The 23,922-nt window shown below is 39.2% G+C and overlaps 2 protein-coding genes across 4 annotated transcripts; one reads left to right on the forward strand and one right to left on the reverse strand.

The window, feature by feature from the left end:
- Window positions 1-1,617: 1,617 nt before the first annotated feature.
- On the reverse strand, window positions 1,618-14,289 carry hspa4a (heat shock protein 4a). Of its 2 annotated transcripts, XM_004550366.4 has the most exons (19): window positions 13,963-14,289; window positions 11,814-11,871; window positions 11,557-11,697; window positions 10,596-10,718; window positions 9,237-9,336; window positions 8,788-8,921; window positions 8,249-8,493; window positions 8,010-8,086; window positions 7,618-7,769; window positions 7,227-7,333; window positions 6,515-6,648; window positions 6,230-6,411; window positions 5,696-5,779; window positions 4,540-4,698; window positions 3,914-4,039; window positions 3,656-3,763; window positions 3,414-3,533; window positions 3,126-3,287; window positions 1,618-2,687 (listed from the first exon to the last, which is right to left on the reverse strand). In XM_004550366.4, the coding sequence occupies exons 1-19, from the start codon at window positions 14,067-14,069 to the stop codon at window positions 2,475-2,477; spliced, it is 2,532 nt and encodes an 843-aa protein (XP_004550423.1). In that variant the 5' UTR covers window positions 14,070-14,289; the 3' UTR covers window positions 1,618-2,474. The 2 variants fall into 2 exon arrangements, with proteins under 2 accessions (XP_004550423.1, XP_023008192.1); XM_023152424.3 differs by lacking the exon at window positions 5,696-5,779.
- Window positions 13,730-23,851, forward strand: zcchc10 (zinc finger, CCHC domain containing 10). Of its 2 annotated transcripts, none has more exons than XM_014407841.4 (4): window positions 13,730-13,881; window positions 20,930-21,091; window positions 21,238-21,279; window positions 23,171-23,851. In XM_014407841.4, exons 2-4 carry the CDS (start codon window positions 20,973-20,975, stop codon window positions 23,412-23,414), a joined length of 405 nt encoding a protein of 134 aa, XP_014263327.1. In that variant the 5' UTR covers window positions 13,730-13,881; window positions 20,930-20,972; the 3' UTR covers window positions 23,415-23,851. The 2 variants fall into 2 exon arrangements, with proteins under 2 accessions (XP_014263327.1, XP_014263326.1); XM_014407840.4 differs by lacking the exon at window positions 13,730-13,881 and adding an exon at window positions 16,143-16,295.
- The last annotated feature ends 71 nt before the right edge of the window (window positions 23,852-23,922 follow it).

A 23,922-nucleotide genomic window follows, 5' to 3' on the forward strand; every position in this document is an offset into this window, starting at 1 on the left:
GACGATTTGTGAGACTGGTAAACTTATGATACGTACGATGGTCTTTCGTTCTACACGGTGCATTTCAAGGTCCTGCACCCATCCGTCGGTAAACTGTACCTGGGCTTGTTGCAGTGACCGGAAGTTACTAAACTTCATGAGTGTGTGCACTCACTCCAAGAACCGTATGATTATAAATATGCATATAAATATGCTAAGATGAGATAGCTGACTTCATCTAACTAGCAAATGTTTTCCAGGCTACGTTGGTGATTCAGTTTTTTTTAATATGTATGATATTTTTGTCATGCGATTTTAAAGCTGGTCCTACAACCGCATCCAAGAATAACATGCAGCTTATCTCAGAACTGTCGGTGAAAATTATTCTTGGAGCTAGGTTTAATTGAGCTGCATTTTAAAGAGGTGCAATTTCACAATTTGTGTATATTTTCTAAGTTCACTATTTTGTCATGTGTTGAGAAAAACACAGAGTAAAAAATTACATGGTCTAATATTTACATTTAGCATAACTGCAACATTATTTTTTCGTTTTTTTTTTTAAAGACTCGAAAGGACTTGAAATTCAAAGTTTCAGACTTGTGACTTGACTCGGACTTTTACACCAGTGACTTGAGACTCGACTCTGACTTGCCTGACATTACTTGAGACTTGACTTGAGACTTGAGGATAAAGACTTGAGACTTACTTGAGACTTGCAAAACAATGACTTGGTCCCACCTCTGCTGTTCATTTACTTGCTGATACTAATATCTAATCAACCAATCACATGGAAATGCAGTGCTTTTAGCCATATAGACATGATCAAGATGACCTGCTGAAGTTCAAACTGAGCATCATAATGGGGAAGAAAGGTGATTTAAAATATTCCCAGTACGAGTATTTCAGAAACTGTTGTTCTACTGGGATTTTCCTACAAAGCCATGTCTTGGGTTTATAGAGAAAGGTCTGAACAAGTAAAAAAATATCCAATGAACAGCAGTTCTCTGTAAGAAAATGCCTTGTTAACACTAGAGGTCAAAGGAGAATGTCAAGACAGCCTAAATTTGGTGTAAAAAATATGAAAGCATGGATCCATCCTGCCTCGTATTAATGTTTTAGCCCGCTGGTGGTATAATGGTGTAGTAAGCGCATGGCCCACTAGAGGACGCCAGGCCCTCCTCACAAAGCATGTTTTTGACTGTATCAGTGGACTGCTGGAGGTCACTTTGAAGGGCTCTGGCATTGCTCATCCTGTTCTTCCTTGCTCAACGGAGCGGATACCGGTCCTGTTGATTGGTTAAGAATGGCCTTCTGTTCTAGGATATACAGCAAACCTGGCAGTGACAACTGATGTGCCATCCTGGTAGAGTTGGACTACCTCGGCCACTTCTACGGGTCGGTCAAAAGCTAGCAGCGCTCTCCTACTTAATTGACCATATCAATATTCAAGAAGTTTAAATGGCTTGAGGTTATATTCTGCTTAAAAAGTGTTTAATTTTTTGGAGCAGTGTATTGTGCAAGGTTGCAGGATGTTTGTAGAGTGTTTGCAAAACTACATTTAAAATAAACCTTATTTTCTTTCTGAAAACTGGATGTAGGATATGCAATTACTACTGTGTTCAAGACAAAAAAAACAACTTTTTCAGCTATAAGTCATTTTATTTTTTTAAATTTTTGCTTCTTTTTGGTGACGTGGCAACAACAGCAGCACCCAAAAAGGTGATTTGTTGCACCAGCATTCACTTTTAAGTAAAAAACAAAACAAAACAACAAAACCCCTCCCAAAACAAAAAATTCAAGGCTACCAGAGAACAACAGACATACCAGTGCTTTTGAATGAGAAAAGCTCAACAAAGAAATACTGCATGACAGTAACTTGTTGTATATAGTTCAAACATACAATACAAGTAAACTCAACAAAAACTCCCTGCTTCCACTTAAACGAAATAACATTATAATCCGAAGTTACAATTGTTTGTGGTGGTGGTGGTGGGGGAACACAATTTTGTCATGTACAACTCTGAACAATCCGTGTTAACTACCAGTGCCTCTGTATGTATACTTACACTCAGACATACCGCAGTAGTTTACATTTTCAATAATCTCGTATGTATAATTCTCTCCTGAACAGCTATTTTGCTTACAAATTTTTCATATCTGACATTCATAGTTTACATTTGCTCTGGAAATGCTGAAGTCATCTTTAACAATACAGCCCACCAAAGCAGCACAGAGAGAAAGCAGTTTCCATCCCACGCTCACAACCTTTATGTCATTAAGTAGTCCGTTTAGTATTACTATTATGCAATATTTTTTGTAGTCAAACAAAATGAGAAATGGCATGCTGAGGCGGCTGGTTGATGCGTAGTGTTGATTAGAGATGCTGTCGTCTGTGTCTTTGAGAGAGGCTACTCGGTCATCAAGAACAATCTCAGAGGAAGGACAGAACTCTGTTTCAGGAGGAAACTAAAACTCAGGGGCTGCAGTGGAAGCAGTTAGTCAATGTCCATTTCAGGGAGATTTTTCTCTGGCGTTTTTGTCTGCTGTTCCGTGCCCGCGGGCGTCGTTTTGTCCGGGTTGCACGGTTGGCTCTCTGTTCCCTCCTGTCCGTTAACCGGCCCATTCTCCGTCTTCTCCTCATTAGGAGGCTCCACCTTGGGTTTGGGCTTGGGTTTAGACAACACTGGGTTGCAGGATGCATAAAGCTCCTAAAGAGTAAAAAGATACACATGCTTAGAACATGACATCACAGTTTTTAAACTTAAATTCTTCAGCTCATACCACAATGACAAATTACTTCAAACTGCTTGGCAGCTACTACAAGACTGAGTGTCGTTTTTGGCGTTGGGTTTTTGTGAAATCTTCAGATGCTCTTAGGCCGTCAGTATAAGGAAAACAAAAGATAATGATGAATAATGATCTTAATCACCATTAAAGTAAAATAATAATAATAATTCATGTTTATTCTGTTAAGATTTTTTTAAGTTGATGTTACAAAAGTATACTGGATAAACTTTGCTAATATGTTCATATTTATATTACTGTCTACTAATTGTAGACAATGAGCCCTTAAAACCCTAAGGAAGCCCATAATGAAGCTCTCTTAAAGAGCATGCAAGTGGTGTGTGTGTGCTTTTAATGTCTACCTTAGTCTTGGCCTTGATTTCTGTAACTTTGACCACTGGGTCCACGGTGAGGTCTTGATTGTTCTGCTGGTTCATCTTGCTGTTCATCCAGACCATGGCATCATTTACCTGCTTGTCCACCCTGGTCACCTCCAGCTCATCCAGATGATCATAGAGCTCGTCCTGTTGGGGCACACAAAAGTAAATTTGACAAACGTCTGGGGATTCTTGAGCTTAGTCTGTGATATGTCTGACCTACAGCTGTTCTTAAAACTTTGTATAAAGAGTTCAACAACAAACCCTGGTTACCTTTGCCTTGTAAGCTTCAATTATCTTCATGTACATCTGGATTTGTCTCCCAAGCTCCTCAAACGCTTTCGGCCTCTCCTCAGCTTCCACGTATCTCTCGTGGATAGGCTGGCCAATTTTCTGTTAAAGCAACATCGTCAGTAAGGCCGCAAAGTTATTCCAAATATCTGTAGAGTGAACCATTTTATGTCTTTTTTTTCCTCCCATAAAACTGTCCAGTCATACAATGAGTGCGTAGTTACCTTGAGTTCAGCCAGTTTGTCGATATAAACTTGCTTCTGTTGGTCTTCTCCATCTTCATACAGCCAGTTCTCTGTGTCCTCCAGTTTTAATGAGAACAAATCGCGATCCTGCATGTGAAGCAGTGAGGAAGATTCATTGTTTAACATTAAACGCATGCATTTCATCTGAACTGAAGGTTTACACTTAGTTTAAATTGAACAGAATCCAAATGTTACAGAGACGATCAGTGTATGATGACGTGTCCAGTGTGTACTCACTGCTTCATTCACAAACTTCTCCAGGATGCCGTGGAGTTTGTCCCTCATGTCGTACACGTACTCCTCCACGTTGTTCTTTGCATCATTCCTCTCCTTTTCCAGCTTATCCTGCATGATCATCTTACCCTGGAGGAGTCACAGTAAAGTCTACATTAGTTGAACTACTTAGTTAAGTGTGCACCAAAAAAAACAAAACAAAACAAACAAAAACAAAACAAAAACATACAAAAAAAACACCTGAGGATGAAGCAAGACAACATTTACAATTTCAGGTATATTCCTGATGTTACACATGTCAAAAGAAAAAGAAAAAAAGGTGATATTATGGTTTGATTAACTGATTAATTATCAAATGATCAAGAGTTGTCCATTTTTAGGGGCTGTTAATGATAAAAGCCAAATCAGCTCCTCCCTTTTTCACACTGTTGGCTGCTTAATATGTTCGTTTCTATCTTTTGCTGCTTAGACAAATACATGTAAACAGCTACACTATGGAGACACTTCTTTAAATGTTAATGGTAACTAGGACAGCTTAACCCAGGGCCAGTGAGCATCACTAGGCATTACTGCTTGAGACAACACTGTGCATGCACACCACACATTCCTTGTGATTTTTACAGCATTACCTCATTTTCCACAAACAAATTTAGTTCTTCTCCGGAAAGCTGCCAGTCCAAGCTGCTCTCTATGGGCAGCTCCAGTGTTTTCGTCTTTACTTTGGGCTTCTTGGCCTGAGGAGGCTGGTCGTTCTTCTTCTCCTGCTGCTTGGCATCCTCTGTCGTTGTCTGTAATAGCAGAGATGAAACACGTTTTTCCCCCACCAGACAAATCAGCAGTATTTGACTTCAGCCTTTTTGAGTACTTGAAAAGCTCCAACTTCAAACGTGCTTTTGTGTTTCACCAGTTTCACAATTGTACCATCTGTATAATTTTATTGTGCTTTTTGTGATAGGTAAATTCTGGCCTGTATTGACTGTAAGTTTCTATATTGTTAGTTTATAATTTCTTCATGAGCCTATGGCTTTTATTTGTTATGTCAAAAGCAAAATTCCACATGATAAAGTATGGATGCATTTTTCGTTGTAAGTGAGAGGAACAATTATAGTTTTAAGCTCTGGGAATGACGACACTTTTGGAAAGTGATGACACCTCAGACCTTCAGAGGGCCATTTGAGGTTTGCTTAAGACATGGTTTTAGAAGTTAGTCTTTACAAATAGAGAAATTTATGTGTGTTTTTATGTTAAACAGCATGCTTCAAAAAAATAAAAAATAAATGAATGTTTTAAATTAAAAAAAAAAAAGTCAGTGGCAAATCATGTTTCTTAAAATAATGAGGAAAATAAAATGTATTGGATGTATTGGTTACCTGGTGCTGGGCGATATGGTTAAAAATTACAATAATGGTCATATCTTGCCAGACATATATTTCACAATAGACACTGCTGGAGTAATACATATCAAATTTTACATTAGCTCTGCCAAATACTTTTTCCCCAGTGGCAGAAATAAGCTTCCATAAGTATCCATGTACATGTGTATCAGTCTATTTTGGGTTATTTTTGTGTTAAACACTGTAAATTGTGTCTTTAGGGGAACAAGGTTTGTTGAGGAAAGTGAACTTCTTTTACATTTTAAAGTCTTCGGGTTGCTGTATGCGTAGTACTTATACAGAACAATCTAATTTTTCTTCTATATGAACGTATGTACCCATGTATGTACACATGTATGTATATATGCATGTATGGGCATTAGGGTTTCCTTATCGCCCAGCACAAGGTTACCTCCATTTCTTCTGTCTCTATTTTCTTGTCTCCGTTGTCTCCAGCCTGGAGTTTCTGATCCTCCTGGTCCACTTGCATTTTGCTCTGACACACGGTAACGAAAGAAAGAATATACATATAATTAAATTAAAACAACATGTGCTGCTCTGTTGCTGGTGTCATCTATTAAATCTGGGTTCAGCCCATTTTAAAATGGCAGTCCCCAGCAATTATTCAGATGTTCACGTCAAGGTTTTGGAAATGTTTGTGTCATGTGCACTCCTGTTCAAGAGTTGCAATCAGTCTGTATGCAATAGTGTAGTCAGAAACCTTCATTGCTAAAGCTATTAAAGCCATCTAAAGCTTGTCAAGACAAGATGCCTAAATAATACAGTAATGGGGTGGGGCTGGAACTAGGTTACTGATTGAAAGGCTTTCTCAGGCGCAACACAAACAGAAAGCAAACATTTCTCCCGTCTCTTCCTTACTGATATACACATACCCTCTCCATGTCATTAGTGTCTAACAATCAGTGCAAAAGCACATAATACACACCTCCTCTTCCTTCACGATCTGGTCTGTTTCCATTGGCTCCTCTCCTTCAGCAGTTTTCACGACTTCAACCAACGAGGCGCTTGATACACTGAACACACCGTGAACGTTCACCCGAACTTTTACCTTGACCTTTGCGCTCTCCCCTGATGCCTGAGGAGCCACATTCTGGATCAGAAACTGGCCTGCGGAGTTAAAAGTTAGCACTGATGAAAATACCTGCGCATATATTAACAAATAAATAGAAACTCACAGAACTGCATCTAAATCTGAATGAAGTTGCTGTACCTATAGTGGCTTTAGGGTAAGGCAGCTCCTTGGGATTGTTGTAGTAGGCTTCAAGGCTGAATGGCTCTTTCCGATAGAAGGTCAGTACTTTAGAGAAAGGAGCTGCGTGGTTCTTTGGGAAAACCTCACAATCACTGCAAAAAACACAGAAAGAGCAGGTGATTGAGACAAATATACAGGGACAGGACATCAGAATGTAAACTCAATTTTCTGTTCATGTCATCGATGGTTTGAAACAAGCTGTGCTAGCTTACAGTTTTTATTCCAACAACGCAAGTGGTGAGAGAACTGACACGAAGCCTACCATTTGTCCTCTGAAGGTTTCCACCTACTCAACCACCCACCCACCTACCCACCAGCACGCACCAATCTGTTATTTGGCAACAGTTTATAAAACACATCTGAAGTCTTTATCAAACTCAAAGATCATTTATGAGAGGGTTTTAGGGCTTGAAACAGGATTTGGATGTTATTTAGCAAAACGTGAATGAATCCAGAAAAGATTTTTGATACTGGATCTGCGTGGTACATGGGTGTGGGCAAGGTGTGGCAGAAAGTCGTGAAGGGAGTCAACAGTACGAGTTCTGGCTAAGCTTACCCTTCAATATAATAGGAGCAATGTAAACAGGAGGACAATACATTCAAGTATTAAACCAGCTGCATTAAAGGGATGTTTGTGCTACTTTCTGTTAGATTCAAGCCTAAAGAGTACCTGAGTCCTTCCTCTGCAGCTGAATTCCACTTTAGGGAGATGGAGTAAGGGACAACATCTGTAATTGAGAACTCTCTCACTTTGAAAGCTGGTGACAAGATGGCACACTGAGGGGAAAAAAACACAACAACAACAAAAACCAGAATTTTAAGGTTAAACTTTTGTGTTCTTCATTTTCAGGCCAAAAATAGTATTCAGTATTCAGTATCAGTATTTGTGAATCTTTTTTGTTTTGTTTTTTTAAACTGTCTCCAAATCTTTCACAGATCACAGCCTTCAGCGATCCTCTCATAGGTCTCCCTCCTGGTATAACACAGCTGTTACTGTGTGAGTCTGCTGCCTGAGTCACTGTGGGGATCAAAGTGTTTGCCATGTGACAGGCATGCTGTACCTGCAGAGCACAGCCCCTGGCCACGGCCTCGTCTGCATTTAGGGTGGTGCTCAGCTCTTTGCCGAAGAATTTGCTGATCCGCTCTTTGATGGCAGGGATTCTGGTGGCGCCACCCACGATCTCAACTGCATATATATCCTCCTTTTTCAGCTCTGGATACAAAAAACAAGCGACAATCACGAAACAAAGCAGGTTATTTAGGTTTACAAAGTAATACGTTTCATATTTGTTTCATTTTATTTTTAAAGTTGAAAAGTAATGATTAAAGGAAGGCTAACGTGCTGCTATTGTCCAGGGGGAAGGGCTACCACAGCAAAGCACATGACTGAATGTGTGAGCGTGCACGTGCCTACAGGGATAGTCCAGCTGCTATTACAGTCTCATGTACTCACTGGCTTGTTCCATGACGCTGCGCAGGGGACCCTCGACTTTGGCCAGCAGCCCCGAACACATCTCCTCAAACTGGCCTCTGGGGACACATGATCATAAATTATTAATAGGTGCAGCCAACATGCACACTATGGAAAACTCCATTAATTTAAGAAACAACACTATTCCCTTTTTAAAATACTTGTGGCTACATGCTATATGCTGATCTTATTCTCTTATTTAATTTAACTTTACTTCTTACCTGTTTAGTTTACTGGAAACATCAATATCATTCATGAAGCACTCAATGTTGAGAGGGAGGTCAGAGGAGTTGGCACTCATCAGCTTCTTGAGCTTCTCGCACTCCTGGTAGAGCCGCACAAGTGCACGGGGCTTGGACCTCACATCCAGCTTGTACTTAGTTCCAAACTCCTCGCAGAAGTGGTTGACAAGGATATCGTCAAAGTCCTTGCCACCAAGGTCTGAGTCAAACGCAGTGGCCAGGATCTAACAGTAGAGAAGGTAAATATATTAGTAGTAGGTAGAAGCAAGTTTAGGTTTTGCCTCTGACGATTTTTGATCCCTCCTTATTTTTCAACAGCATAACCCAGAACACCAACATCACTGATAGTCAGAAGTGTTCACCACTGACCGTAAATGCTGTATTTTTTTTTTACATTTATTTAATAGTCAGGCCTGTTTATTGACATCAGAATATCGTAAATATAAGATTTAAACAGAATCCACTTTAGTAAACTTGCTAACTCACATGAGCACTTTCAGTATTTATCCATCACTCACCTTGAGCTTTCCCTTATTGAAGGCACAAACTGACACCTGGTAACCAGAGTGGCCCAGGTCCACAAACACCACTATTCTGGGCTTCTCTTCTGGAGCTGGCAGGTCCTGCTTGTAGATTCCATATGCCAGAGTCACTGCAGCAATCAGACAGAAGCTTCAGGTTATTTTCTGCTCACCGCTGCATCCAGGAACTAATTAGTACTCCAAATTCCAGCTGCACTATGCTAAACTAAATCTGCTCGAACTAATGCAATTGTTACTGCAATGCTGCAAATGTATATAAATAAAATGTAGGGCAGGTTTAATGCTGTGCATCTATTTCACTGTATCTCATGGTTAAGTTATAAGCTAATGCAATAACCATTTTCAACATGTTTCTGAGTAGTATGAGATTAAAGGCTCAACAACAACACAGCAGACTTAAAGATGATCTAGATGTTTCCATGAACCTGCAGTAGTCTCGTTCATCAGTCGTAAACAGTTGAGGCCAGCGATCTGAGCTGCGTCCATGACTGACCGTCTCTCTGCATCAGTAAAATAGCTTGGTACCTAAGAGGAAAACAAAAAAAAAACATTACATTACACTATTCCATATTTAGGATCAATCTGGGCCCCTCAAAGGAATAAATCACCCATCTCACAAGATTCATAACCTCCCTGGATAAAATTACCAAGTTAGTTACTCAGGGTGCCAAAACAAAACAGCTCCTTGTGGAAAAGATCACAGGCTAAATTTAGCTATTGGCAACAGTACTAATAACATGTCATCCATCTCCAGAGCTGATGTAAACCTTAAGTTTAGGCCCAGTGAAAGCAAGGGCCTCAAAGTGTGAGCTCTGTAACATTACGTAACAGATCCTTATTCTGTGCTAAAGAAACACACGCTTCCCACTCTTCAGCTTCGAGGTACAAGAGACGAAATAAAGCTTTCAGACAAGACGTGTGCTGAAGTGCTCAGGGCTCAAAATGTGACAAGAGCAGGTGGCAAAGCATTTCTACACCTTGCAGGCAGCTGTCAGCCTGCATATTTTACCTGAGCTGGTAGAAAATTCAACAGGATGACATTAATCGCTGGCTGTCAAATGACAGGATGTAAATCTAATGCAGTGTTCTATTCAGGTACAGTACACAAAGTCACTTTATGGCAACTTAAAGATTCATCATGCAAAGTCACTTTCACCAAATAAACAAACAACTCCTAAGACATTTAAAGCTACCTCCATAAGATCTGTTGTTACAAACCTAAGCCTGAAAAACCATCTATTGAGACCAGGATAACCAGGTGGATTAATAAAAGACCTATCCAATCCTATTTAACACGTCTCATAGAGCTTAAGTAGGGTTGTGCCACATTATATCATCCAAAATCTGGAAGTTTTAACATGATACAAAAGTATTATACAGGAAATCATTGCTGTAGCAACGCCATGTGTTTAGGTCCTCTAGTGCAGACAACAATGAGACAAGCCCAGGAAAGTCTGACAGTAAAAGCACCGTGTCAGCCTCTAATGATGATTTAGTACCTAAAAAGGAGGCGACTTCAACACCCTCTGACACACCACAATACTTTGCGAAATATGCAAGAAAACTGGTCCTGCAAAAGGTACTTGAGGAAGAAGTCATCATCACCAAAGCTACGAAGGAGCTGGTAATGTGCAACCCAAATGTAAACACGTGAATCAACCAGGCGCGCTGGCTGCACTCAGTGTGACAGGACGAGCAATCGGTGGATGCAGTTTACATGATGGAAAAGGAGGGCTATAAGCAGCTGGTTAAAATCCCTGAGCCAGGATGCAACTAATGCTTACCGAGATGACGCAATCTACTACTGGTTTCTTGAGTGCACTTTCAGCAGTCTCCTTCAGTTTGGTCAGCAGCATGCCAGTTACTTGCTCAGTGCTGAATATCCTCTCTTCTTCCATGTACATCACCTAGAAATTGGTAATGAGGTAAAAGATTACTGTCAGGACAAATCATACAGCTGTCCAGTAGAGTAAGATGTTTGCTGCAGTGTACACAAGACATTTTATGTTAATATTTCCATTAATAAGAAAACTCATTAATTATTTAAATGGCTATCTCAGTTTCATTTAGGGTTTTTTTAAGATGACAAAAATATGCATATGTGATAAAATATGGAAAAGATGCAGATTGCAAAGCCTTGTGGTTTAACAGGCAAAACCAGGTTTATGTATTTTGATTTGATTTGATATTTCTTGTGCTCTTATTTATCCTGAGGACTGACATTAATCATCTCCACGGGGACTCTACAACATGCCGCTCTGTGCCTTTGCAGTGTGCCAAGCGAAGCATTGTCATTTATGCACTTGCAATAACTTTGGGTATTTCTGGAGTCTCACAGTCATCATCTGTTAGTGCCAGAAATGTGTACATTTTTCACATTTAGGCAGTCAGTCAGCAAAGCGTACGGTTCATATCACCAACACAATTATCATTTTGCCCATAGGATAATATTCCAAGAGACAAAATCCCTGCAGAAATAAGTACAACATACTGAAAGTGTTTTTAGGATTAAATGGAAAGATGAAGTAGGAATGCTATGAATCAGAGCAAAAAGTATTACATGACGCACTTCTTAGAGCACAGCATGTAGTGAGTGGAGGATGCAACATAGTCAGAAATAAGCTGTTGTATCTACTGTGTGGTCTCTCGGTTAATTTTCTTTTAATGGTCTTTTTTTTCTTTTGATTAATTATTTCCCATCAGCTAAGCTGAGGGCAGAAACCTGGTTAGAAAATACAGTCTTACTTTTATACCGGTGGCCCCAGAGGGCATCGGTGCCAGCTCGTACACCAAGTTAGACTTGGCCGACTGGATGTAAGGATCTGTGAACGCTCTGCCATGTAATCGCTTGAAGCTCTGCACTGTGTTCTTATAGTTGGTCACCACCTGAATAAAAAAAGAAAGACAAAACAGGAGGAAACAAAGCCAAGTATTAACCACTTTTTACATTTAATTGTAAATAATTCTCATAAATATGACCGTATCGGTGAATTAATTTTTACCTGGCTCTTTGCAGCAGCTCCTATCGAACGATTTCGGGGTCCAAACGATACAAAAGACCTGGACACACACGAGTCAAAATGTTAAGCTACATTAATGACACAACTAGCAGAGCTTCACATGATAGTTCAGTGACCAATCTACACTGGTCACAATTTTTAACTAGTTGATCTCAGCACTTTTCTAAATAATCCTTGTTGAAACCTGGACTGAGGCTCCAGACTGGCTTGTTTAAGTTTTGAGTTGTCTGTACTATATAAACACAGGCTGAAGTGGTGTGGTAAGTCCACTTAAATCACACAGGGCTTGCCTCTCATCACCATCTCTATCAAACACAGATGCTGATGACACAGAGTAAGCGTTGCTATGAACACACAAGTGGAGTGTGGTGATGTCAACAATACAAGTCTCTGAGGAGAGTCACTCAGCGGATGCTGATCTTCAATCAAGAACAGGACAGGAAGTTGTATGGTAAATAGACTGGCTGTTATAAAGTGCTTTTCTATTCTATTTGAGCACTCAAAGGACTTTTTACAGTGGTGTTTGTGATGTTTATGATGTAGTAGAGAGTAAGTTCACAAAAACAGTTCAATATTTGTCAAAAAATGTCCAATATTCATAATTTTTCAAAATTTAATGCAACATATTTATGTGAGCAACAGACAAAACGTTGTGCAAGTTACCAGGAAAGTATTTGTTTTCTTTTTACTCAGTAAGTATAAGCCTTTACAGAACAAAGTGTGTTACGAATATTCAACATGAAATTCTGTGTTTAAATTCTGAATGTGAATTTGTCGTATAATACATATATAACACCCAGCACGCCCCTGCGGGCGGTTTATCCTTCAAGCTCGGGTCCTCTACCAGAGGCCTGGGAGCTTGAGGGTCCTGCGCAGTATATATATATATATATATATATATATATATATATATACACCAAGAAACTGTGATGTATAATCTTTCTATTCACCAAATTATCTTATACGTGATCTACTTCTCTGACACATGTTTGCCTTGTAAATTTGAATAAAATTAAATAATTTTTAAAAAGTCCAGGTTGATTCACAATAAAGTATCTTCAGCAACTTAATGATGTATACATATTTCATATAACCATGACATAAAACCCATTTTATATATATTATATTAAATTTTTCTGACTTTCTGACTAGTAGGTGCACATCTAAGCATAAATTGGGCGTTAATGCTTATCTTTTTCTTTCCCTGTTTAATACAAACGTTATAAATAAATTACAATATAATAACTGGTCTTATTTCATTTTATTAATACTCTTTGGGAGGGAATTCTAAATTGTAATGATACATCTATAAATATACCAGTTAATCATTCAAAACCAGTGACAGTGTATAACATTCAATAACGCTTGTGTGCTTTATATTAACGTTGAACTCTTACAAAAGAGAAAATACTGTAAAGACTTTAAAAATTAGTCACGATGACTGAAATCTAACTAATGGAATTACAAAATGCGCCATGAACCCAAATAAGCAGAATTCAAACAATATTAAAAAACCTTTCTGATAACAATATGTTTTTCAATAATACTTTTGCATAATAATAAATACTATATAACCTTACACCGTTTAAAACATGAAAGGCTAAAAGACATAAAAATTTGCTAGAATATTCCAACAAGAGATTGGCCGCTGTCGTCATCGTACAGAGCATAACGCAAGGCGTACAATTTGCCACACGGGGCACACCGGTTGGTCGGAGTTTACGCCTTGAAGACAAGCACAACTACCTAAAAACGACAGGTGGCAAACACCGCCCGGTCGTGTTTTAACCGGCGAAGCCACACCAATTCTCCAAACTGTCATTACCGTTAATAAAACTATGAGCTCAGCTAACTTGCTTAGCTTCATAATCGGTCTTGGAAGGCGGTGTGAGCCTTATGAGTTAATTTCTAGATGGTTCCATGCTCACCATAGACAGGCTGAGAAATGTATCACTAACTTACACGGAAAAGCAGTTCAATTTCCCAGCAATGAGCACAAATGGTCGCTGAAAGCAGAGAAGTTGCGTTCACGTGTATTACAGTGACACAGGTGAGACAACACTTATAAATGAAAACCTGTCCTGTGTAGCTATCCTTCACAAACTATAATAAGATTTTACTTGGTACTTACGGTGTACATCTGTCGCTGTACTCATTGGCGATTGTCTCGATTCCTCCAGCTCGGGCTACAGCTACATAGCAGCTTTGAAAGCCCAAGTCAAATCCCACCACTGACATCTTGAGCGATATGTGTCTCCTAGGTTTATCTTTGTATACAGTATGATTTCTGTAAAGAAAATAAACCTGTAACTAGATTTTAAAACATAAAAAAGATGCTCCAGTCAAGTGAAGTTGTTAAGCTGCTCTGTCTTAAATACTTCTACTCATAATCCACACCGCTGATTGTTGCCGGTGTCTCTGATGTGTGTTGGCAGGCTGCAGCGGCAAGGTCTGCTTTACCGTCTCGCCCGCAGACATCGCGAGATTTACAGGGTTCTAGCGCTCTCTGGACTTTTCCATATCCACGTGAAAGAGTTCTCCAACAGTCGAGGTGTAGGGAGAAAGCTCCATAAATTTCTTCTTATTTAATAATAAATAATAAAAAAAACCTCCAAGTTTAAGGTTTACAGTAAGTGAAATCAACAAATGACTAGCTTGATGAATTCTGGAATCGAATCAGGGTGGGGAAACAAAAATAGACTGTGATGCAAAAAGTGATGAAGTCATTTTTGTCCCCTTTTGTTTTTTTTGTTTTTTTTGTTTTTATTTTATTAGAAATAAAAAAAAATGTAAATGACCCAGCTCAGAGCAAAGTCATGGGGAAAATAAGAAAATATAATAACATTAAACAAATTAATTATAAACAACTAAAGCATAGCAATTTTTAAAGTCGTTGTTACTGAAAAAGATTAGTTTTTAAATACGTTCTCCTTAGTAATTTTCATGATATAAAATTACCAATCATTATAAATAATTAGTATAAAATAGTAGCTGACATAACACTTTTTTGGTTTGGTTTGCAAAAACAAAATGTCATTTATTTAAGAATCTATGAAACAGAGAAGAGAGCTGATGACATGTAAACGCAGCTCTGACAAATCGTAAATGCAGGTGGATGTGGTGACACTTGACTGCTGAAAGTGTGCACTGTGTTGGTGACAGATAACTGAATGCTTAACCTCAGTAACTGTTTCCACAGAAAGTGGAAATAAGAAGCTGGGGAGAAATATGATAAACAGAATGTTTATATGCCATTATATGCTGATTGTAAACGAAACATTATTATGTGAGGCACATTTTTTCCTTTAATGTAGTATAAATGAATCACATGTATCACAGTACTGCACTAAACTCTAATTCATTTATATTTTATTTGAAACATAGGAAATCAATGCACCAAGATATTGAAACATGTTCAAACCAAATGGAAATACAAGAAAAAACTGAGTTTGTGAGTTTGTACACATATTTGGATAATGCTTTTGCTGTATTGGCAGTGCGTTTGGTATCACTGTCATGCTTTCCAGACTGTATTGCACGGAGGATCAAACTCTGACTGTGCTTTTCTGCAGTCATAATTTATCAGTTTTAACAAGAACTCCAACACCATGAGATTTACATGATGGAGGGGATTCATATCTGCATTTTGTTTTACAGATTCTGCAGACACTCACAGTTGTACGTCTCTCCTGACCTCTTCTGCACAAACTGATGATGATTCGACTCACAAATTTCAAATTACACTGATTTTCAGACCACTTTTTTTTTTTCTAATTTAGCATACCTCGGGCTGTTTCCCATTCTTAAGAATGGCTTCTTGACACTCACTCAGACCATTTCGTCAAACAGATGGATTAAGAGTCAGGTCTTTACTGGATTTTGTCCTGTTTCTTAAGGATGACTTTGAGATACTTCTCATCTGCCGAAGAGAGCTTTTTTGTAGTTGTCGATTACAATTTAACGACATACAATTTGAAATTGTGTCTTTAATTGTCTGATCTGTATTGCCACCATACTCATTTATCACTTAGATGGCTTTTGTATGTTTGAATGATTCATAGGTCAGAGTTAAGTGTTACATACACAGACTGGACTGAAACGGAGGGAAAATAACAGCGAATGTCCAAAGGAAAACTTTGACAGAATTCAGGAAGCCTGCAGAACCATTGCTCAAGAACACTTAGAATAATATCCTGTTCCTTATAAGCAAAATATCAAGAAAAATGAGGAGTTGCTCAAGACTTTTGCATAGTATTATTTAAAAAAACACACACAAAACGTCAGGGCTGCTGTGAATTAAATGTTAATGATTACAAATACATGCAGTAGACCTTCCTTACCCATAGGAGGCGATAACGGAGTTGATTGGGCCGGAAATACGCGCTTATTTAACGCCAACAAAGAAGAAAAAGTAACCTGCAACATGGCGACTCCCATGCATAGATTAATAGCCAGGAGGCAAGCGTGAGTATAATATTGTTAATTGACTGTAGCGCTGTGGGTTTTGTATATTCGTGAGTACTACAGGCTGTTGAACAGCAGCGAGGTTCAGCTGCTCGAGCTCCGTGTCAGACTCAGGGGCCGGTGAACAGTGAACGCAGCTCCAGCGCGCCTCTCTGTGCTCCACATCATTATTAGCTTATTTATTCTTGTAGAGGGTGTCTGTTCAAGGCTGGTTGACGCCGTGAATGCCACTTTTGTCACACTATCTGTTTCAAGAACGACAAATAAAATGTTGGGTGTCTGTCACGTTTCTGCGCTCACTTGTTTATAAAAGTCAGGCGGATTTTTGCCGTATTTTAGTGTCTGTGAGGAAATGTTGAAAATATTTTTGCATTGAATTGTAACACAGGCAACACAGCAATGTCCCGCTGGTGCTCGGTTTTTTTTATTTTATTTATTTATTTTTATTTATTTATTTTTTCCAGCCATTTATCACTGGTCTCAAGTTTGCACCTGAACTTATTCTGATACGTGAAAATGATTTCATCTCTTCTTGAGCAAGGAGAACTGCAGGGTGGTGCTCCTTTTCATTACTGTTTTTCTTTAATGAGCATTTGAATTCGTATAGGAATAAGAGGTCAGCCCATCTTCATATACGCTGCATATTTACTCACTGTAGAAAAAGCACCTTTAAAGCACTAATGAAGTTAAAACTTCCAACTTCTTCAGCAACTACAAAGCTGTACTTTTGTTTATTAACATTTACAGTTGTGGTCCAAAGGGGTCATGGTAATTTTGGGCTTTTAATGATTTATTTGATCTGTTCTTTCTCTAGGGTGGGATTACTGTACAGTGTACATCTTTAATGATGGTTAAAAAAAAAATGGTAAAATGGCCTGCATTTGTATAGCGCTTTTCTAGTCCCTAAGGACCCCAAAGCGCTTCACACTACATTCAGTCATTCACCCATTCACACACACTGGCGATGGCAAGCTACATTGTAGCCACAGCTGTCCTGGGGCGCACTGACAGGCGAGGCTGCCGGACACAGGCGCCACCGGGCCCTCTGACCACCACCAGTAGGCAAACACGGGGTTAGTATCTTGCCCAAGGATATTTGGCATGCAGTCAGGAGGCAGCCTGGGATCGAACCACTGACCTTCTGATTAGTGGCTGACCTGCTCTGCCACCTGAGCTACAGCCACCCTGCATCCAGTGATGTTAAAAGAAGGCAAGAACAAGTTTATTTTGGATTTTCTCTAATCCACATAGCATCAAAAGTGTATATATACAGGCTTAAATACTGCATACACCTCCACTAATATTTGGTTAAATGTCCTTTAGCAAGTTGCACCTCAACCAGACATTTGGCAGCCATCAATAAACTACTGTCAGATTTTTGGCTGGATATTTGAGCACTTTACTTGGCAGACTTGTAAGAGTTTATTTAAATTGGTTGGTTTCTTAGCACTAACCTGGTTTTTAATTTTCAATAGGGTTGTGGTCAGGGCCTTGGGAAGGTCTTTCCAGAAGTTTGCCCCCCCCCCCCCCCCCCCCCCCCCCCCCCCTTATTTTAAAAAGAAAAACAAACAAAAAAAACAGTTTTGATGTTTGCTCAGGATCATTGTCCACTTGGAACATCTAATTGTGTCCAACTTCCAAATGTTTAGTTCTTGATTTGAGGGGAAGTTGAAGAATTTGGAAGTAGTCCTCCTCTTTCATTATTCCATCCCCTTTGTGCAATGTACAGGTAGCACTTGCACCAAAACAGCCAGAGAGCAGGATGCTACCACCACCATGCTTATTCTTAGGTTTAAAAGCCTCACCTTCACTCCTCCAAACATACATCTTGTGGTTGTGGCCAAATAGCACCAATTTTTTGTCTCGTTAGACCATAAAACCTTTCTCAAGAAGGCATTTCACTTGTCCATGTGGGATGCAGCATATTTCAGTTGAGTTTGAAAGTGTTGATTTTGGAGCAGGGGCTTCTCGCTTGATCAGCCCTTGACCCTCTCAGTCTATGTCAATGTAAAACTAGCTTCACTGTGGACAGTGATGCTGATGTTCCAACAGTTTCCAGTTCATCATCGGGATCAAGCGCTGGCGGTTCCGCAGTTGTTCCTGGGTGACACATTTGAATAAAATTCCTCCAATACAACTTCCCAGTTTGTGTAAAACTGGAATTCTCCTTTTTACTGTAGATCTTCAGTAAGTTCCTTGGGCTTTAACAGTTCAATCTAGTGAGTGCTGTAAGCCAAATCCTTTTTATGCTGGCAAAGAGAAACTACCACTTGCAGTCAGTCATGATCACTAATGAGAAGTTAATAGGCCTTGGCCTTTCATGTTAAAAGACACTGTGAAACCTTCAATGCCACTTTTTAAAATATTTAAGTAGGGATAGGTATCGTTTAGATTTTATCCAATACCGGTGCCAAATCGGTACTTTTGAAACGGTGCCTGTGCTTAAACGGTGCTCGAACCGGTGATTAAAGAATGGAGAACACAAACTAGGGCTGCTCGATTATGGCAAAAATGATAATCACGATTATTTTCACTGAAATTGAGATCACGATTATTTGACGATATTTATTTCGTCCGCCAGAGCTTATATTATTTTTTTACATGCTGTAGTGCCATTTGTGGGAGCATTTCAAGTTGCTATACATCAATACAACTGTTATAGCCCATATTTTAAAAATGTGTATGCATTAAGTCCATAGTAACTACATTAATTGCAAAAAAGTGCAATAAACTACAAAAAAATTGAAAATCGTTTTTGTTTTTACATATATTTCTACTTGGAGAAATTTAAGAGGTTTATCCCTCAAAACTTTAAATACAAAAAAGTTGCAAAAAATAGTTTACAACAACAGGAAATTTATTTTGAGTGTCTTCATAGTTTTATTTTTGGAGATACAGCAATTTTTATATACTGCAGGAAAAACAAAAAAAACAATCCTATGATGCAAATTTGCAAAGAATGTGCATCAAAATAAACTATTTCCAGCAGTGCAATTCGAGTTCTAAGGCCTACAAGTAAAAAACTACATTTTCCGCAAAAACGTCACTTGCGATAGTTCGCGTTGACGTCTTGTTCAATGTGGGAAGTTCATGATCGGATCGGCAAAGCGTGTTTCTGGAATATTATGTTTTTGTTCCTGCAAGCTCTTTTTATGCTATTTTTGCAAAGCTATATGTGGAAGGAAACCGTGACCGAGGACAAGCTGATGGCATAAGAAGTACGTACAACTCCTCTGGTTTCATATGGAAAAAAATTTATTGTGCTAGCTTAGCGTTCAGGTTCTACAGGGATTTAAAAATAGTTACACAAAACGAGCATGCTGCTCTGACCGGCTTTAAAGGTTTAACAATAACAATGTATTGAATAATGACTTTAAAAAATAATATAAAATAGTGTGCAAATACTGATAACAGTGCAAATGTTTGCAATATAAGAAATAAATGAAAAATGTGAACTTTGCAGTGTTGCTCTGTGGTGCAGCTACGACACCATAGCAAAGTTTACACACTGTGTCTACTTGATCCACATCTGACTCCGCGAACCCATAATGTTTCCACACCACTGAAGTTTTTTTTCTTTACCTTTCTTTTCAACCAACGGCAGTCACTCTCCTCTCCAAATAACTTCTGCTTAGCTTTCCGAGCTTCCCTCGGGTCCTCTTAATTGTTGTGACGCGTGTTCGAAATGCAGAGCAGTGCGCTTGATTTGCCACACGGAGCAGCGCGAGAGTAAAGCATGAGGGAGGGGCTAATAATCGGCTCAGTCATTTTTAATGATCGTTGAAAGCCCAGATCGTAATCGTGATTAAAATTCGATTAATTGAGCAGCCCTAACACAAACTTTGTCCAAAAACCTTGTAACTACGACGGTGTTTGCTAGTTCACCTTGCATGCATTAATATAATAACGTTGTTAGCGTACTTAACATAAATTACACACGAACAACATTAAGCTACTCGCCCAGAGAAGAACTGCTGATGCTGCCATCGTCATTTCTGCTACACTGGCAGGGCTAGGGGCCAGGAGTCTCCCCTTCGGGTTCTTGGGAGATGTTGCTAACTCCAGGTTAAAAAAAACAAAAACGCTATGCGTCGCCAGGTGTTTCATCAGATTCGAGGAGTTACCTCCTTTGCACAGTATCAGCTTAAAGCACTTGCTGCAGGCTGCTGAGTTTGCGTCTTTTGCTGTGAAGTACAGCCAGACTTTGACCGCTTCGCCTTGGGCATTTGTAATCTGTAGCTCTGCTATAAAAGAACGTACGTACATGGGCCCGCCTACTATCCTTGGAAAGGTAAAATGATTGGCTATAATCCAAAGTGTATGACATCTCAGGAAAAAAAAAAAGCACCGAAATGTGCGCTGCTTTTCGGTCTGGTTACTACCGTTTATGTCAGAACCGTGCCATAATGGCACCGGATACCAGTACCCATCCCTATATTTAAGGGAGTGTATGTATATATTTAAGTATGTATGCATACATTTGACACTTTGTGGGGGAAAAAAGAATCCAAGAAAGTAATTGAAAGTACGATGAGTGGATGTAAACTTCTTACCACAACTGTATGTGACAGCAAAGAGGTGTACCCGCAGCCATGTCTATTTACATTCATATTAGCCTTTGTTGTTACATACAGGGAGGCAAACAAACAACATGTGCGCTGCCAGAAGTGTTTGGAGATGGGACACTGGACCTACGAATGCACCGGGAAGAGGAAATATGTGCACAGGCCATCAAGAACGACTGAGCTGAAAAAGAAACTCAAGGAAAATGAAAACAAACCCCTCAGCATAGCTGGGTAAGGTGTCTTGATCAGATTAAGCAATTTTATGTACAACAATACCTCTGTGTTAATATAGATATTTGTGCATCAGATTTTTTTTTCTAATCACTAATGATGTTCATTAAAAATCTTTTTTTTGTTTTAAATATTGGTCTCTACAGACCAGGCACAGAAGGCTCCAGTGAGAAGAAAGTGAAAAAGAAGTAAGTAAGGTGGACCAACTGTCACAACTGATATGATGTAGTTATCAGACCTGCTATAAAGTAGGGTTGCACAATTATTATTTATTTTATTCTTTTTTTTTTTTTTGGTACCTCCATGATGTCTGTGAATAAATTGTGTAGCAAAGTAGTGGAACGTGATTTCAGTGCATCTTTGCGAGCTTTAAGAATATGCCAATGGGCCTTGCAGGCTCACATTCATGGACATCGGAGTTGAGGTTGGACTTACGTTACAAGAATAAGTCCTGCTTTCCAACACTGGCCTGTGGAGTTGCACAGTTCATGTATTACATTCCTAAAAAAATAACTTATTACACAAAATGATACTGGGTAACATTCATAGCAGAGAAGAATGGTTAGATTACGGTTTTGCAATTCAACAAGTTTTAGACTGATTAATTTCCGGGGGAAAATTTGCTCAGCGAGGGATTCCAGGAAGGTGCTGGCATCCCTGAGTATGTGTTTCGGAGCTGCTTCCCTGTTTTGAAGCTTTAATTAAAACCAGTCTGTTTTAAGTGAGTGAAACATCCCTAAACAGCTCCCTCTTGTGGAAGCTCTTGGTGACTGCACATCACTACATTTGCAACCTTTTCAAATCTCTTAAAGATTGCAGTGTTTTGTCTCATAGCCATAATGTCTAATCCATCAACCTAACTGTTCTAAATGTCATCTGTGGTAATCTTAAACACTTTGTTTATCCGTTGAAAATGCATTAAAACTTTTATTTAATTTTTTTAATGGTAGATTCTGGTCTCATCACAGCGATGTGTTAGAAACACCATTGTTGTAGTCTGAGCTGTGATCACAGCAAAAGCACAGTTGTTACTAATAACAAGTCACAATGTCTCTGTTTTGTTCTCCCAGCATGTGCAAAAACAGGACTGTGAAACTGAAGCAGTTACACCAAAACCTGTTGTTTTTTGTTTTGTTGGGGTTTTTTTTGTCTTTTCCTCCTTGACACCTTTGCGTTTCTTACTGCGACAGCCATAAAACAGCCACAGCACTCCTTTCAGCTGAGGACTCTTTATCTTTCCCAAATAAATTAACCTTCTTCTTTTTGAGAGCAGTAAGAGCGCCCGTTTGGGTCTATTTAACTGAAGATTGACTCAAGAGTTTGTCCCCTGGTGGTAAGGGTGCCTGACACAGCAATTATTCGATGGGTGTAAAAGCATTATAAGAATGTGTGTGGTTTTAAAAAAAAAAAAGTGTCACTTGAATGCATTTTAAGCCAGAGTCGACTTGAAAAACCTCTCAAAGTTCTGCTGTCCCAAGTGTTGTGACTTTCTTAGTCTTGCTTGTTTGTTTGAGGGTCGGAGGGGAGAATGCCATCAAATCCCATCAGTACCAGACATAACAGGGATATATGAAAGTAGCTGTTGAGAATTATAACACTGTCACTTCCTGCTCATAAAAGAGGCAGATAAAGGCCTTATTATCAGAGAGCTCATCGTGCGACTGTTCTGGTCTGTTCAGCATCCAAAAGGAAAACCGTAAAATCGTTGTCACGTGTGTAGCCGCGAAGTCTGCGTGACACCCAGCTGCACCAATTTCCCCATCGTGGAAAAAATGCAGCTTGCATGTATTATCTCATCACGCGACACGTGTGAAAGGGCAACTCTGGATAATGTCCCAACCCACATTTTCCTAGAATTCGCGTGTGAGAAAACAAATTGGTGTGCAGGTAATGTTCCAGGTATGCAAAATCAGCACTTGTAGTTGACGTTGTGTCCTCTGAGTTCCAGTGTTTGTAAACAGAGTATTACAGCAAGTGAGATGCACCTTAGGGACTGTAACAGGTACAGCCTGAGACCTTAATAACCAAACCTCTGGTGTTCAGCGTTGGATATTCAGATTTTCCTCCACTTGTTCTCAGGGCTAAAGACTCGAGCGACAGCAGCAGCGGCTCAGGCGGCTCCTCCAGTGACTCATCGTCAGACAGCAGCGATTCCTCCAGCTCCTCTTCAGATGACAGCAGCAGTGACAGCGACGATGACAGCTCTTCCTCCTCCTCATCCTCTTCTTCGTCCTCCTCATCTTCGTCCTCAGACAGCTCAGACTCAGGAAGTAGCAGCGATTCGGATCAAGGACCTCCTAAGAAGAAGAAAAAGAAGAAATAAACATTGTGGAATCAGCAGGATTTCTTGTTGTTATTTTTCTTTTCCTGATTTTTTTTTTTTTTTTTTTTTTTTTTTTTTTTTCCCTCCTTATTAAAAAAACAACAACAACAACTGAGTGGATATGGACTAAGGAGAGGAGACACGATGTCACAAAAGAGAGAAATAAGGCAATTCCAGTGTTACTTCTACTAGTGGGATATTTTCTTCAATTTTTAGGTCTACTAAGGATACAAACTTTAAATATCCAAAGCAACGAATGTGATTAATCAAATGAAATCTTGTGATTTTGTACTTTAGTATATTTTTAGTGAAACTTAATCTGTACAGTTCAAAATCTTTATAAAACAGCAGCATATCTAGAACTGAAAAGACATGATACAACAAAAGATTATATAACAGTTGTTTTAGTCTGAATAAAATTAGTTACGCACACAAAACTCTTGTTGCTCGGGAATTGGATTTGCTTGTCTCACTGTAAAGCTAGTTTTTTTTTTTGTTTGTTTGTTTT

Source organism: Maylandia zebra, linkage group LG10 (assembly GCF_041146795.1).
Source record: "Maylandia zebra isolate NMK-2024a linkage group LG10, Mzebra_GT3a, whole genome shotgun sequence".
Lineage (NCBI taxonomy): Eukaryota > Metazoa > Chordata > Actinopteri > Cichliformes > Cichlidae > Maylandia > Maylandia zebra.